The 17,795-nt window shown below is 46.0% G+C and overlaps 2 protein-coding genes across 2 annotated transcripts; one reads left to right on the top strand and one right to left on the bottom strand.

Moving 5' to 3' along the window:
• Positions 1-1,871: 1,871 nt before the first annotated feature.
• cxcr3.1 (chemokine (C-X-C motif) receptor 3, tandem duplicate 1) lies at positions 1,872-3,087 on the top strand (the record flags this gene model as incomplete). The annotated part of the gene is made up of 2 exons (XM_080004784.1): positions 1,872-2,264; positions 2,347-3,087. 2 exons carry the CDS (start codon positions 1,872-1,874, stop codon positions 3,085-3,087), a joined length of 1,134 nt encoding a protein of 377 aa, XP_079860910.1.
• Positions 3,088-9,714: 6,627 nt separating this feature from the next.
• LOC307233450 (C-X-C chemokine receptor type 3-like) lies at positions 9,715-14,705 on the bottom strand (the record flags this gene model as incomplete). Its single annotated transcript, XM_080004783.1, has 2 exons — positions 9,715-10,413; positions 14,355-14,705. The coding sequence occupies 2 exons, from the start codon at positions 14,703-14,705 to the stop codon at positions 9,715-9,717; spliced, it is 1,050 nt and encodes a 349-aa protein (XP_079860909.1).
• Between the last annotated feature and the right edge of the window lie 3,090 nt (positions 14,706-17,795).

Raw genomic sequence — 17,795 nt, 5'->3', positions numbered from 1 at the left:
TCAAGATTCAAGATTCAAGAGGTTACTTGTCACATACATATACATACATATATGCAGTGAAACGTCATGACACATTAAGCTTGAAAAATACAAAAAACACTAAAATGTGCTTACTCTTAACAATGGCTGCAACCATTTACTTTTTTGGCAGCAGAACTGCCAGCAAGTTAGAATAATATTTTTCTTTTAAACAAATACACATGTATACATCATTAAAATTATTAAAATGACACTGGGGCACTGGACATGAAATTCACACAGTGCCATCATGTGTCCGAATGAATACAACACAGGCAAGCGCCTCCGTATGTAGCATACTGTACTGCGTACTGTATCACTGTTCTGGGTTACTGCATACTGTGCTGTATTGCTGTTCTGTTCGGAGTTACTGTATTGCTGTTGTGTACTGTACTGTATGCACATATGTGCCACTTTAATGCACATATGTGTATATACATAATAGCCTGTCCCATATACATAAGTCTATTACCTTTATTTCCATTTTGTACCCCCAATCTGCATTACCTTTGAGTTCTTATTTTATTTTATTCTATATTATTTGACTTACTTACTGCATTGCGTTTTAGGAATCAGTTAGTTAGTCAAGTAGAATTTTTTAGGTAGCTATTGTGTTCAGTCTAAAACACATTGTGCGTAATGACCGGGTGCGTTGCGTTGACATTTCATTGCATATATGTATGGAAGTATGTATACTGTATGTATGTGACGAATAAACCTCTTGAATCTTGAATCTTGAATCTTGAACAATATGAAAATATGTAAATAAATATATGCTTTGTATGTGGGTGTGTGTATAGTATATATATATATATAAATATGTATATATATATATATATATACACACACCGATCAGCCACAACATTAAAACCACCACTAATAACAACTAATATTGTGTAGTTCCCCCTCGTGCTGCCAAAACAGCTCTGACCCGTTGAGGCATGGTCTCCACAAGACCTCTGAAGGTGTCCTGTGGTACCTGCACCAAGACGTTAGCAGCATATCAAGTTGCGAGGTGGGGCCCCCATGGATCGGGCTTGTTGTTACAACACATCCCATTCACAGATGCTTGAGGGGATCGGATCCCTGACCCTGGCCATCCACATGATGGATGAAGAAAGAAGTAGAAGAAAACGTGATTCATCAGACCAGGCCACCTTCTTCCATTGCTCCATGGTCCAGCTCTGACACTCACACACCATTGTAGGCGCTTTCGGTGGTGGACAGGGGTCAGCATGGGCACTCTGATGGCTAGGCAGCCCCATACGAAGCAAACTGTGATGCACTGTGTGTTCTGACACCTTTCTATCATAGCAGCATTAACTTCTTCAGCAATTAGTGCTACAGTAGCTCTTCTGTGGGATCGGACCAGACGGGCTAGACTTCGCTTTCCACGTGCATCAATGAGCTCATGGGCGCCCATGACCCTGTCGCAGGTTCACCGATTGTCCTTCCTTGGACCACTTTTGATAGGTACTACTGTAAGCACTGCATACTGGGAAGAGTCCACAAGAGCGACCGTTTTGGAGATGCTCTGACGCAGTGGTACTGAACTGACTCAGTGGTACTAGAACTGATGTTCACTTGCTGCCTAATATGACAGGTGCCATTGGAATGAGAAGAGCAATGTTATTCACTTTACCTGTCAGTGGTTTTAATGTTGTGGCTGATCGGTGTATATATACATACATATATTCTGTATATATATATATATATATATATATATATATATATATATATATATATATATTTATTTATTTGTTTGTTTGTTTGTTTGTTTGTTTGTTTGTTTATTTGTTTATTTATTTGTTTATTTATTTATTTATGTATGTGGTTTTTTTCAGACCTCTGCAATGGCCATTGGTGAAGTTCTCACACTGAATCCTGATGACAAACTTTCCTTGGAATTGTATGAATATTTTGAGAATGTCTCCACTGAAGAAAATTACACGTGTTGCCAAGGTGTGGTATGTGATTTGGACTTCAGCAGGAATTTTGAGGCTGTGTGTATCCCAGTTCTGTACTCCCTGGCACTGATTGTGGGCCTAGTGGGGAATGGCCTGCTTTTGGGGGTTCTGGCTCAGGGATGGCTGCATTGGAGCGTCGCAGATACCTTCATCCTGCACCTGGCAGTGGCAGACAACCTGCTGCTGTTGACCCTCCCCTTCTGGGCCGCACAAGCCGTTCAAAAGGATGGATGGAGTTTCGGGACCCCTCTCTGCAAAATCATTGGAACAACATTCACGGTAGGAAGCAGCACTCAAAGAGTTCTTGAAATGATATTGAACATAAAAGTTAAGTTTATACACCCCTTCTCTGTCCTCCTAGATTAACTTCTACTGCGGCATCTTCCTGTTGGCGTGCATCAGTCTCGACCGCTACCTCTCCATCGTCCACGCTACGCAGATGTACTCCCGCAGGAAGCCCTGGTTAATCCAGGCCAGCTGCCTGTTGGTCTGGCTCTTCTCCCTGCTCCTCTCCATCCCCGACTTTGTCTTCTTGGAGGCTGTGAAAGACGACAGGCCAAACGGCAAAATGGAGTGTCTTCACAACTACCCGCCTGCCTCCCTGTCAGCCCTTGACTGGCGTCTGGCGTCACGGCTGCTGTACCACATCGTCGGCTTCCTCCTGCCCTCCGCCGTCCTGGTCTTCTGCTACTCCTGCATCCTGCTGCGGCTCCGGCGAGGCTCCCAGGGCCTCCAGAAACAGAGAGCTGTAAGGGTCATCTTCGCCTTAGTGGTGGCCTTCTTTGCCTGCTGGACACCATACAACATCACCCTGATGGTGGAGACGCTCTATTCCAACGACACCCTTACAGATACCTGTGAGATGAGAACATCTATGGAAAACACCATGATTGTCACTTCCTGCCTGAGCTATCTCCACTGCAGTCTTAACCCTGTGCTGTACGCCTTTGTGGGCGTGAAATTCCGTCGCCAGCTCATGGACATTTTGAGATCTCTGGGCTGCAAGATGGAGACCAACTTCAGGATGCGATCTACTGCAAGCAACAGAAGGAGCTCCAGCTGGTCTGAGTCTGGACACACCTCTAACTCCATCGCTATCTGAGCAGGAAAGAGAGTTAGATGAGCACCAGGAACACCTATACAGCTAAGCAAAGTAAAAAATATGTAGAAATAGGAATGCAAGTAGAATTTACATCAGATTCTTCTCAATTCTGTATAATATTTGTGTACCACTATATTGTAGCTATGCTAATTTGCATTTTCCACATGTAAAAACGCTGTTATTATCATTTGCCATCATGATGCCATAAGACATAGTATATGGCAACTTTGTTGTAAGTATATCTTGTATATATTCTACTCACAGATAATGCATGTGGGACCAGGAGGAGGGATCCTAGGTCTCTTATCTGTCTGAGCCCCACCCATGTAGGTATTTAATTAATTGTCTTACTCAGGTCATGAAATCTCAGATCGAATGGGCCAAGAATTGCCAAGGCACATTTCATTTCACCGTTATTTAGTTCTCGGGATACATTGAGGGATGAACCCTCATTTTCAATGATGCCGAGATCGCATTAGGCAGAAAAAAAAAATAGACAATAAGAACACAAACATCAACATTGGTTAAAGCAATTACTAGTTTAAAAAATTACATTCTAAAACACTGAGGTTTGTATGCATATTTTTAAAATGTCCCGGCAGCTTTTTAGCCAGTTTATCAATATGAACTTTAAAAGTGAGTTTATCATCAATCCAGATGCCTTAATATTTATAGTGTGGGGCTCTTTCAATAGCTGTACAGAGTAAAGTGCTAATTTGAAGTTTGCTATTATCGATTTCCTTAGCTCTTGTGAATAGCATATATTTTGTTTTTTTCAGGATTTAAAACAAGTTTGACATCGATAAGTGCCTTTCGAAGAACATTTTAAGAAAGTTGCAGATTGTCAATAGCCAAATGTATGGCTATTGTCAGCCCAACCATATAAGATAGTGTCATCTGCATACAGATGGACACTACAGGTATTCAAAGACTGGGCAATAGCATTGATATTAACTGTGAAAAGGACCAGTCCTAAAATCAAACCTTGAGGGAAAACTTTTGTTATCCGTAAAAATGTAGATTGAACATGACCCGTTCCTCACACACTGCTGTCTATCAGAGAGGTCGTTTTGGAACCATCTATAAGCAGTCTGTGTAAAAGCAGGGAATGTACGACTGTATCGAAGACTTTTGATAGGTCGATTAACAGAGCAGCACGATGATTCTTTTTATCCACCACTATCACAATATAATTTCAAATTGACGATGTTGCAGAGGTTGTGCTGTGATGAGCCCTGAAACCAGATTTGATTTGAATAACAAGATGTTTTTTGATTTTTCAAATAATAATCAGATTTAGCTTTCCTCATTGACAATGTCAATTTATTTTTGAAATACCTAAAAGCAAGCCAATGGGAAGGGTTTTCAGATTTTTTAGCTAGGACCCAAGCTTTATTCTTCAATTTGAACAAGGATAATAGTTCAGAGGTGAATCAAGGACTAGACCTTCAGTCCTCTTTAGTTCTTTTTAAACAGGGCATGTTTGTTCACCACTGAGTTGAAGGTATTCATAAAATGATCAAGTGCGAGAACAACGTTCGGGATTTCTAATGTATTTGAAATATCACTATAGATAAGATCATGTAAGAAGGCCTGTTCATTCAATTTTCTAAAATTTCTCTTAACAGCAACTTGCAGTTGAACCTTCTTTAGTCGTGTATCCCGAATGCAGGCTGTGGGGCAGTGGTCACTTATCCTCAGGTCAAAGACACCAGAAGAAACAATTCTATCACTTCTATTAGATAACATCAGATCAATTAAAGTTGACTTAGAAATATTTTTAAAGGAGCTTTATGTGAGAATGTCTGGTATAGCGCCTGGTATTACGTTATTTACACAACTCTGCTAGTAGTGAACAACTTTAAATAGCAATGCATTTCCCTATTGATCTGCCCTTTAACTAAGCCATGTTATGAAATCGTTCCATAAGCAGTAAAATTATAACTGATAAAACTGATTATAATTACATTTAAAAATGATAAATGAGGATAGTGTTGTCCTGACCTGTCGCTCACCTTCACCAAAGTAAATCTAAGTGGGAACAAATAGTAAATATATTTTGATTGGACTTAAAGGTTAGCCTGATACATATGTAGGGTAGGTAAATTGATGAATGAATTGCATTGTTCACGCACGGTGGTTGATCACTGGCCTTGTAAACAGTTGGAGGCACATTAGAGAATCTTACACAGTGCTCCTGTTACTTCATCCACTGATTTACCACAAGGTTTATTTTTAACTTCGGCTTTCCTTCGTCAGGAGACATGTCATGCTGCAACAGCCTGTCTTTCTCCCCCCATAATGTAAACCTGTGAAGCTTATCAAATTCATCCATTAGTTATTTTACCATGCTGTAGTAGTGGGGATTTGGCGCCATCTGCAGGTGGGGAGACTCAGCACTGGCAAACCAGACTCGGGCGGGTGGTGGCTCGGGTCCCCCACGGGATCCGTGCAAAGTATGGGGCCGATGGGACCAGCAGTGGCGTGGGGGCATGGTACTGGACCTCCGGCGGCTTTGAGCGGGGGCCATGGCCCGGCCAGGGGACGCAGCTGCAGGAGATTCGGGTTATTAGGAGTCTTTAAAAGCGGCTGTGGTTTCACCTCTCTCCTGACAGCAAGGCTGGGTCCCAGTCCAGACAGCACCCAACACTGGTGACGAAAACATTTGTCTTTTCAGACAAACGTCTTGAATTATGTTTGTATTAAAGCCCAGCTAAGGCTGGTTTGTGTTCTACCTGTCTCCTGGTCCATCTCTACACCTCAACCGACAAGAGACTTGTTACACATGTATATAATGTTCACACGTGCACACAGCCATGCCAATTCTACTTTTATTGGTTTGATAGTTAACAAAAATAGCATTAATGATAAGCAGAGAAACAAAGACCAAAATGTGATGAATAATGGAGTCAAGATGATTCAGAATGCTGAATGCAATGCAGAATGCTTCCATGTGTATTTAAGTTCAAACATTACCGACCACATTGAAACCATTCTAGTAAGGGTTCAGATAACACCTCAACACCATTCACCCTAAACCATCACCACATTTGAAGGTGGTGAAACTTTTTTTGCACATTTCTGACAGGAAATGCAATATGTGAGGGGTTTTTGTTTTTGTTTTAGAGCTGTGGATTTTCAAAGACCAGTCTTATTGCGTACCAGGCAGATCTATTAAGGACAATAGCATTAAAGTCAGCTTTTGACCTTGTGGACCATGGCATTTTATTTTCAACCTTGAAGGCATTTGGATTTGGGTAAGGGTTTCTTAACTATGTACATCTCCTTTACAGGGGAGCATCCTGCATGATCAAGGTGGGTGTGGGGTTGAGCCATCCACTCCCTGTACAGAGAGGGATCAGATAGGGCCGTCCCATCTCTGGGCAACTTTACTCCCTTGCTATAGAACCTTTTCTATACATTTTAAGAAACAGACTGAGTGGGCTCTCCCAACTGGGTCTACCACAGAGGCTTCCTCTGGTCATCTTCGCTTATGCAGACAATGTCAACGTTTTCATTACCAACCAGGATGATGTCCAGAGGTTAGTAGTTTGCTTAAGAATGTATCAGATGGCCTCATCTGCTAAGGTAAACTGGGAAAAAAGCGAGGCCTTGTAGATGGGGAGGTGGGAGGGGAAAATGACTCCCAGGTTACCAGGGGGCCTGAGGTGGGAAAATAGAGGAATGAAGGTTTTGGGGGTGTTTTTGGGCTCAAAGCAGTACCAGATGCAGAACTGGTAGGGTCTGGTGGAGAAGGTGGGTGCCAGACTGTCTAGGTGGAAATGGCTGCTACCCCAGTTGTCTTACAGGGGGAGGGTACTGGTTGCTAATAACTTGGTTGCCTCGACCTTATGGCACAGACTAACCGTTCTGCATCCACCCAGAGGCCTGCTAGAGGAGATCTAGAGGGCCATTGTGAACTTTTTCTGGTACGGTCAGCACTGGATCAGAGCAGCTGATCCAGTGCTAGTATCTACCAGTATCTACCAGTCCAGGAGGGCGGTCAAGGCCTCATTGACATTGCATCCAAGGTCACGGCATTCCGCCTCCAAATGGCACAGAGGCTGATGACAAGCAACTGTTCCTGCTGTGGACCGAGGGGATGGACTTAACAGGGCTGACTCCCTTCTACCAGGCAGTGCTGCAGTCATGCCAGGTTTTTAAGGTCAACCGTAACACCATAATTACCCCTGGGATGTGGCTGTTTGGGGAGCCCTTGTTTGGGAACCACTGCTGGCCCCTGGGCTGCTTTCCTCCTCCAGCCTGCGCTCCAGCTTGCACAGGGCTGGGTGTGTCAAGTTAGGTCCTCTGCTGAAGGCTTCCGTGGAGCAGCTCATGGAGACAATGGGCATCAGATTCTCCAGACTGCTGCACAGGTTAATGGATGAAGTCTGTGCTTCCCTGCCAGTGCCCTATAGGGCTTTTATGGAGAACCGCACTCTGCCTTACCTACTGGCCGCTCGCGATCTCTGTACAAGCCCCCCGTCAACAAACGGAAGGGCGACCTCCAGTGGAGGATCATGCATGGGTGGTAGCCACAAACGGGTTTCTGGCATGCCTGGATTCCAGCACAGTGGTGGGATGTATCTTCTGCCCTGAGAGGTAGACGCTGCAGCACCTGTTTGTTCTGTGTCCTAGACTGAAGGGGCTGTTTGGGCTACTGGAGCGGTGGGTTCAGGGTCTGGAGGAGAGCTACTCTTTTAAACTTTTTATTTTCGGTCCAGTTTACACTGTGTCAAACAAATCTGTCCATTCCTGGTGAACACTGTTTCAGGGGTGGGCAAACTGGCTATTTGGAAAAGCAGGAAGAACGCTGTGAGGGGTCAGGGGTCAGTGGATCCAGCCCAGATGACGATTGGTTTTCTCTCTCCCTCAGGGTGGAGTTTGAGTTTTTACAAACTGACTGACAAAATTGGACACTTTCAAAAGTGTTTCGGGTGCTGGGGAGGTGCTGTGCTTTGCCCAGAATGATTCCCTCATTATTAACCTGATTTTCCTGTGGTAGCTGTGATTTCTCTCTCTCTCTCTCTCTCTCTCTCTCTCTCTCTCTCTCTCTCTCTCTCTCTCTCTCTCTCCAAGGAGGTAAACTATACAAAGGAGGAAGTCTGGGCTACAAAGGGAGCTGTCCTTATAGTGAACAGCTGTCTCAAACCTGGTGAAGAAATCAACAGATCCCTGCTACCTAGTTATCTCTGAAGATATTTGTACTCTTAATATTCATTACGGACCTGTGATTTTCCTGTGGTTTGTCTTTATTTTTGTTGTTTTTTGGTTCCAGTGCCCAGTTGCACAATGCTGCCTCACAGCAAGAAGGTCCTGGGTTCAACTCCCGCCTGGGGCGCTGTTGGCACCCTGCTCCAGTGGGTTATCTCTAAATTAGGGGCCTTTCTGTGTGGAGTTTGCATGTTCTCCCTGTGCCCACGTGGGGTTTCCTCCAACTAACATCAGTAAGGACCTCCACCAAAAACATACACATCATCATCATTTGACCAGCAATGGACATATGGAACCAGGTCCACAGGCGCATCGTTGAATGCTGCCCACTGCTCCTGGCTGCCACCCCCCCGCCCCCCGGAGGAAGGACAAGCCAGGTTGGGTTAAATGCAGAGAACCCATTTCACTGGCCACCATCTATGTGTGTGTGTAGGCATATGTTGTAGTGACGTGTCGTGTGACAATGAAAGATTATTCTACTTCTACATATTTGTTCGTAATCAAGTTTCTGCTGTTGTGACACCACTTACTAATAATAAGGAACCTTCAAAGTCAAGTCTCTCTCTCTCTCTCTCTCCTTTTTTTCCCCTTCTGCATACTGTTCTGTCACCTGATTGCTGACATCATAGCACTGCTTGTGTCATCTTGTCTGCTGTGGGCCAAACAACATATTGGAACAATGAAACCCAACAAAATCTTGAACGGGGAAAGAAGAGAAGACTATGGTGTTTATTCCCTGGCAAGCACAGACTCGAATCTGCTCACTCTTGGAATTCCCACGGTGTCCAATATGTTCTGGGATATTCCACTATAATAACTTAAATGTGAAAGTGAATTGTCATTTATTGTCAGAATGTAAAATGTAATTTTATTTAATAGTAATAGTAATGTAATCAACACTGATAATACTGTAGTAAAAGCTTATAAATAGTCGCACAAGAACAAATGCTAAACTGTGCCCACTTGACCAACCAGCATTGATTATCTTTGTCACGAAAAAGTCCTTTCTTTCAATTCAATGATTTCAATGATTGTCAGCAAACAATTTTATTATTAACGGAATAAATGGTGATATAAAGTAAAAAACTAAAAGTGGAGTAGAAAACAGATATAAGTAAAACCAAATGGAAAACACCATGTCACATTAATTAAGATATAAAAAGCTTACAATTAAAGTGTAAATTGGGAAAACCCCTTTCAGAAGGATGTCACTGTCATTCATAACGTTGTTGAGTAAGGTCCTCCACCCCATGACCCTCACATTAACTTTCTGTTTGGGGACAGAATTGCAGATGAGTCACAGATTTGTCATTCCCTCGTATTAGCTTGTGTTGGCCTGTAGCTGTTGGTCAGTGCTTGTCACCTGGTTCAACATGACCTTCTCATGGGCCTGCCCCTCAGGCAGACGTTCTTCTACAAAGCCAACTCCCACAGAGAGTTCCTGGAATCCTCCTGTGACCCCACTGCACCCCTCAGCATGTCCGACAACCTTTTCCTGATGTTTTGGCAGAGGCCAAAATAGAGCAGAGGGTTGAGGCAGGCGTGAAAGCAGCCAAGTGTAGAAGTAACCATCAGACTATTCTCCAGTGAGGTTCTGGGCTGGACACAGAAACCGGATGCCAATCCATCCTCGTCTGGTGCTTTAGACTTGTCCTGGAAGGTGTCCGCCATGAGGAAGATGTTGTATGGCATCCAGCAGAGAAAGAAGACCATGATCACAGCCAGAATTAACCTTACGCTGACTCTCTGTTTTTGGGAGCCTCGCTGACACATGATAAAGGAGCTGCAGAAAATCAGGACAGCGGAGGGCAGGAGGAAGCCGACAACATGGTACAGCCGCCGTGACGCCAGACGCCAGTCAAGCGCTGATAGGGAGGCAGGCGGGTAGTTGTGAAGACACTCCGTATTTCCGTTTGGCCGGGCACCTTTTCCAGCCTCCAAGAAGACAAAGTCGGGGATGGAGAGGAGCAGGGAGAGGAGCCAGACCATCAGGCAGCTTGCCTGGATTAACCAGGGCTTCTTGCGGGAGTACATCTGCGTAGCGTGGACGATGGAGAGATAGCGGTCTAGACTGATGCAGGCCAGCAGGAAGATGCCGCAGTAGAAGTTAATCTGGGAGCACAGAGAAGGTGGGAGAAAGAAACAGAGACATAGGTCATGATTTAGAGAAGGACAAATGTATTGATGGCAATACAGGATAAGCAATGCATGCATGCATCATCCTGCAATGCATGAATGATACACTTCAAGATTCAAGATTCAAGAGATTCAAGATTTTTATTTGTCACATACATATACATACTTCCATACATATATGCAGTGAAATGTAATGCAACGCACCCGGTGATAGCACACACTATGTCCTAGGAAAAAATTAAAAAATAAAATAAAATAAAAAGTGGAAAATTCCTTTCTAATAGACCGACTAACTGACTCCTAAAACGTAATACAGTAAGTGGAATACTTATAGAATAAGATAAAAAATATATAGAATAAAATACAATAAAAGTAAATTGAAATAAAATGGAATAGATAGAAGGAATATGCCTATGTATATACAGATATGTGCATTTAAAGTGGCATGTGAATTAAAGTGGCATGTGAATGTGAATGTGAGGTAGTGTTTGGGATAATACAGCACAGTATACAACAGTACGGCGCAGCAATACGGCATCACGAACAACCCTGAACAGTGATACAGTATGCGGTACAGTATGCTACATACAGTACAGTAGGTAGTGGAGCCTAGTGCATGGCTCAGTTAGGACCCCTGGTGAGGTCAGCGTTGACAGTTCTAATGGCGTGCGGGAAAAAACTCTGTCTCAGTCTCTCTGTTCTCGCTGCGTGACTGCGGAGGCGCTTGCCTGACCGCAGCAGCTGAAACAGTCCGTTGTTGGGGTGATGAGGATCCTTCATGATCCTATGGGCTCTGCTACTACACCTCCTGGCGTATAACTCCTGCAAGGGGGGGAGGGTAGTTCCAGTGGTACGTTCAGCTGAACGCACCACCCTCTGCAGGGCCCGCCTGTCCTGGGCAGTACAGTTCCCAAACCAGGCAGTGATGTTGCCTGTCAGGATGCTCTCCACTGCTCCAGAGTAGAAGGACTTGAGGATCCTCACCGAGACCCGGAATTTCCTCAGCTGCCTGAGGTGGTAGAGACGCTGCCTCGCCTTTCTCACCAGAGTGTCTGTGTGAACAGTCCATGTTAAGTCATCTGTGATGTGGACTCCCAGATATCTGAAGCTGCTCACCCTATCGACAGAAGTCCCATTAATCCACAGGGGCGCGTGCGTCCTCGATTGTGATCCACGCCTAAAGTCCACAATCAGCTCCTTGGTTTTGCTGACGTTCAGGTGTAGGCTGTTGTCCTGGCACCAGAGTGACAGGTCAGCCACCTCCTCGCGGTAGGCCTTCTCATCGCAGTCGGTGATCAGGCCCACGACCACGGTGTCGTCAGCAAACTTGATGATGGTGTTGGAGCTGGACCTGGCCACACAGTCATGTGTGTACAGGGAGTACAGTAGGGGGCTGAGGACGCAGCCCTGGGGGGATCCTGTGTTCAGGGTGAGGGAGCTTGACATGTACTTCCCCACCTTGACCACCTGGGGGCGGCCTGTGAGGAAGTCCAGGATCCAGGTGCACAGCGGAGCATTCAATCCTAGCTCCATCAGCTTGACAGCCAGTCTGGTGGGAACTATGGTGTTGAAAGCTGAACTATAATCAATGAACAGCATTCTCACATAGGCCCCCTTCTGGCCATCCAGGTGCGTGAGCGTGGTGTGCAGTACCTGGGAGACCGCGTCATCCGTGGATCTGTTCTGCCGGTACGCGAACTGCAACGGGTCCAAGGTGCGGGGGAGGGAGGCACAGATGTAATCCTTAATCAATCTCTCGAAACACTTCATGACCACCGAGGTGAGGGCCACCGGACGGTAGTCATTCAGGCAGGTTGGAGAGGCGATCTTCGGGACAGGAACGACGGTGGACCTCTTGAAGCAGGACGGGACCACTGATTCAGCCAGGGAGATGTTGAATATTGTGGTGAACACCGGAGCTCGCTGGTTAGCACAGGTCTTCAGTACTTGTCCAGATATGCCATCTGGGCCCGCAGCTTTCCTGGTGCTCACCCGCATCAGAGCCCTCCTGACCTCGACACTGAGAGTGCGCGCTCGTCCCCAGCGGTGTAACTCCAATTAGCCGGCGAGCTAGCGGTGCTGCTGCCAGACTCGAACCGCGCATAAAAGGAGTTCAGTTGGTTGGCCAGGGAGGCGTCCACACTCGTGGCTGGGGAGGAGCTGCTCTTGTAGTTTGTTATTGGTCGCAGCCCCTGCCACAAGCGTCTTGTGTCCCCCCGCTCCATCTGCAGCTCCACGGTGTCTCTGTACGTCCGTTTAGCGTCCCTCACCGCCCTCCGCAGATTGTACGACGCCGCTTTGTAATTGTCCATGTTACCAGATACAAGTCCGTCGTTGTAAGCGGCCGTGCGCGCATTCAGAGCGCAGCGGATGGATTTATCAACCCATGGTTTCTGGTTTGGAAATATCCGAACTTTCACCGTGGGAACGATTTCATCCGCGAGCGTAGCCACAAAACTCACTACAGCCTCCGTAAACTCGCTGACGTCACTTGAACTTGTTTGGAACATGTCCCAGTCTACGTCAGTCAGAGCGTCCTGAAGCGCAGCCTCTGATTGGTCCGTCCACCGCTTCACTTCCCTCGTCATCACCAGATCCCGCGCGATCAGAGGCCTGTAAACAGGAAGCAGCGAGATCGCGGCGTGATCTGATTTCCCGAAAGCAGGGAGCGAGACGGGCTTGTATCCGTTCTTGTAAGGAGTGTAACAATGGTCCAGAGTTCTGTCTCCCCTGGTGGCACACGTGATGTGTTGGTGGAAATTCGGCAGAACTTTTTTAAGGTTGGCCCTGTTAAAGTCCCCAGTCACCACCACAGCCGCGTCGGGATGTCTGTTCTGAAATCCGCACAACACATCGTACAGAACCGACAGAGCTGCGTCGGTGTCCGCTTGCGGTGGGATATAAACGGCTGTAATGATGACCGTGCTGAATTCCCGGGGGAGATAAAATGGACGGCATAGTATGGTCAGCTGTTCCAGGTTCGGCGAGCAGGAGTGGGAGAGGAATTTGGTGTTGTTGGCGTTACACCAGCGGTTGTTTACCAATAGGCAGACGCCTCCACCTTTGGATTTCCCCGACTCTCCCGTTCTGTCGCCGCGGAACACGGAGAAGGCCTCGGCTGGACGTATGGCTTCATCTGGCACCAGTGGGTTCAGCCATGTTTCTGTCAGGCAGAGGACGCAACAGTTCCTCGTGTCTCGCTGGAATTGAATCCTCGCTCGAGGTTCATCCATCTTGTTCTCCAGGGACTGGACGTTAGCAAGAAGGATGCTTGGCAGAGGTGGACGGTAAGGTTGCGTCCTCATTCTGACCCGAATGCCGCCTCGTTTACCTCGGTGCTTCCTCCGTGGGCCGGCTCGTGGAACAGCGACTCCATTTTTGTTGTTGTAGTTGTTGCGAGTGTTCCCGCGTAGGATTTCTGCCGGCCACTCTGCTCCCACGGATAAAAAGTCCCAAAGTTGTTCATTTAGGGAAATTTTTATATCCATGAGTGCATCGCGGTCGTATGAGTTAATTGTTGATGTTTTTCTGGCGAACATTGTGATAAAAAAAGGAAAAAAATACTAAAGAGTAAGAAAGTAACCGGAGCGCCGGCGCAGGCGACCGCTAGGGGCGGCGCCACTTCCTGTCTAATATAACGCTTATATCAGCATAATAAATTAATGGCCTGTAACCAACATGTGGAGCATTTCAGTGCGTCTGTCTCTGCAGCCAAAAACGAAAAGCCAAAAGTTATCAAAAGTTGCGAGTCTTCATCCCTTTTATGTTGAAGTCAATTACAACAGTTAACATTGACGATTCCCTCCCTTTCTACCATCCCTTTGCTTCCACTTCTCAGAAATGTCGCAAGGACAGAATCAAATTGAGCGTTCTCGTGGGAGCATACTTGCTCAATATCATCATCGCCTGGTACCTACATTGAACACAGCTCCATTGATCTTGCAGAGCGGGGTGCCGAAGATCCATCCGTCGCTCTGGGCGGCCTGTGCAGACCAGAAGGGGAGGGTGACCAACAGCAGACAATCAGCCACACCCCAGTTGAGAGCGAAGATGTCCATCACACTCAAATTCTGCCTCTTTTGGAACAGAAGGAACAGCAGCAGCCCGTTTCCCAGAAGTCCCACCAGCAGCGTCACCGAATAGAGAAATGGGATGAAAACAACTTCAAAACGACCGCCGCGGCCAGGCTTGCACTCCTCCTCATATTCATAATTGTCGTAGTTGTAGGTGCTGTTCTGGACAAAGATCCCGTCAAGGTTCACCTCCATGGTCGTCTGTTTAACTGTCACGGTAGTCAAAAAGAGAGAGAGAGAGAGAGAGAAAAAAAGAAAAACAGACAGGATGCGAACTCATAATGTTAACGGTGCCTCGATGTCCAAAAATCCTCTCTCGGAGGACTATGAAAAGTATTTCACTCCCCGGGGTATCTCGTCGGTCTATCCGCTCACTTATTTCACCGCTGGAAGAAACCAGGTTTATGAGAAATAGAAACCGATAGCTAAAGCAAAAGTTATCCCCAGTGAAGGGGGGGTGCGGGGCGGGGGGGGGGGGGGGGTCACGGGGGCCTGGGTTGTTGACGTTGGGAGTAGCTCCAGGAGGGAATCTCCGCGGGAATCTCCAGCGGGATTCTCCAGCGGGAATCTCCGCGGGAATATCCGCGCGGCGTGTCTCTTTGAGGTGGACACATTGTACACATTTGACCGCGCCGCCGCGCCCTTCAACCCGCGGGAGCCAGAAGAGCCGCGGTTCGCCCGGCGCCCCACGCCGTTTCCCCAAAACCACCGGCAGCCCACGCTCCGTCGCCTCGCGTCCCGAAAGGGTTGAACACAAAGCGGTGCCGTGCCGGGCGGGCGGGCGAAGCAATAATAACACGCGCCGGCGGCCGCTGTCCGCTCGGTGGCGCTGCCGCGGCGCTTGACGTCGCCGTGGCGCAGTCACCGAGCGGACAGGGAGAGACGCTCGAGTCAAGAGTCAGGGCTGCAAGTCAGCAAGAATGCGTTTGTTTTTGATTGCTTTCATTGTTATTATTATTATTATTTTTTTTTTTTTACATGATTTGCTCCTCATTTCATTTGAATGTGCAATTTCTGAAACTAGAAGCTGAAGCTACTTCTGAACACCAAGAGTAACACATGTCACAGGTTGGAAATATGTTAGTGAACAAAATCTGCTCTGCAACTACACAGCCCCATACACAGCAAGCTGTGGTGCGCTGTGTGTTCTGACACCTTTCTATCAGAGCAGCCTTAACCTTTTTCAGCAATTTGTGCTACAGTCGCTCTTCTGTGGGATCGGACCAGACGGGCTGGGCTTCGCTCTCAACTTGCATTAATGAGCTTTCTCTTAACAGCAACTTGCGGTTGAACCTTCTTCAGTCGCGTATCCCGAATGCAGGCTGTGGGGCAGTGGTCGGTTATTCTCAGGTCAAAGACACCAGAAGCAACAATTCTATCACTTCTATTGGATAACATCAGATCAATTAAAGTTGACTTAGAAATATTTTTAAAGGAGCTTTATGTGAGAATGTCTGGTATAGCGCCTGGTATTACGCTATTTACACAGTGAGTAAACAACTTTAAATAGCAATGCATTTCCCTTTTGATCTGCCCTTTAACTAGGCCATGTTATGAAATCGTTCCATAAGCAGTAAAATTATAACTGATAAAACTAAATTATAATTACATTTAAAAATGATAAATGAGGATAGTGTTGTCCTGACCTGTCGCTCACCTTCACCAAAGTAAATCTAAGTGGGAACGAATAGTAAATATATTTTGATTGGACTTAAAGGTTAGCCTGATACATATGTAGGGTAGGTAAATTGATGAATGAATTGCATTGTTCACGCACGGTGGTTGATCACTGGCCTTGTAAACAGTTGGAGGCACATTAGAGAATCTTACACAGTGCTCCTGTTACTTCATCCACTGATTTACCACGAGGTTTATTTTTATGAGGCTAACTTCGGCTTTCCTTCGTCAGGAGACATGTCATGCTGCAACAGCCTGTCTTTCTCCCCCCACAATGTAAACCTGTGAACCTTATCAAATTCATCCATTAGTTATTTTACCATGCTGTAGTAGTGAGGATTTTGCACCATCTGCAGGTGGGGAGACTAGGCACCGGCAAACCAAACTCGGGCGGGTGGTGGCCCGGGTTTCCCACGGGATCCGTGCAAAGTATGGGGCGGATGGGACCAGCAGTGGCGTGGGGGCATTGTCCTGGACCTCCGGCGGCTTTGAGCGGGTGACATGGCCGGGCCAGGGGAGGCAGTTGCAGGAGATTCGGGTTATTAGGAGTCTTTAAAAGCGGTTGTGGTTTCACATTTCCTGACAGCAAGGCTGGGTCCCTGAACAGACAGCACCCAACGCTGGTGACGAAAACATTTGTCTTTTCAGACAAAAATGTTGATTTATGTTTGCATTAAAACCCAGCTAAGGCTGGTTTGTGTTCTACCTGTCTCTCTACACCTCAACCAATAAGAGACTTGTTGCACATGCATATAATGTTCACACGTACACACAGCCATGCCATTCAACTTTTATTGGTTTACTTGTTAACAATTTTTTTTATAAATGACAAGTAGAGAAACAAAGACAAAATGTGATGAATAATGAGGTCAAGATGATTCAGAATGCTGAATGCAATGCAGAATGCATCCATGTATATTTAAGTTCAAACATTACCGACCACATTAATTGGAACCATTCTAGTAAGGGTTCAGATAACACCATCAACCATAAACCTTCACCAACTTTGAAGATGGGGAAACTTTTTTGCATAATTCTGACAGGAAATGCAACGTGTAGGAGGAGTTATTTTTTCTACGGCAGACTTAGGCGTATGCAATACATTGAAATAAACTTCCCCAATCTGCACAAGCCCATGAAAAGCTTCAGATGATTATGGTATTCAAAATAAGATTCTTGTTACAGACAAATGACTCTTATGATTGTTGATCATTATTGAAGTTTAATCCCTGCTATTGTGTAGCCATTGATAGTCTCACTGCACTGTAGGTGAAAATAAATACAAAATAAAAAAAATTGTTTAGCTACAGCCTCATGCAAATTCATAGCCCAGACTCTTGTGCACTCAGAACAACGTCTGATGAGCAGCATTAGCTGCATCTACTCCGTTTACAGAACAGCTTCAGCTGGATGTACCAGCAACAACTTGTTTTGCAAGTTTGCACTTAAAGGCACACAGCATTTGCCAGAAGATACTTTTACACTGCCCAGTTTGCACATTGTGGGATCTTTTGAAGCAGAATACCGGTTACCATAGAAAGAAGGAAAAGCTCTGAGATGGTTCAGATAAACTTTGTCACCTGTGAAAAGCGGCATGACAACATGATG

Source organism: Zeus faber (assembly GCF_960531495.2).
Source record: "Zeus faber genome assembly, chromosome: 8".
Classification (NCBI taxonomy): domain Eukaryota; kingdom Metazoa; phylum Chordata; class Actinopteri; order Zeiformes; family Zeidae; genus Zeus; species Zeus faber.
Note: the sequence above shows the minus strand (reverse complement) of the source record. Positions and strands in the feature narration are given on the sequence as shown.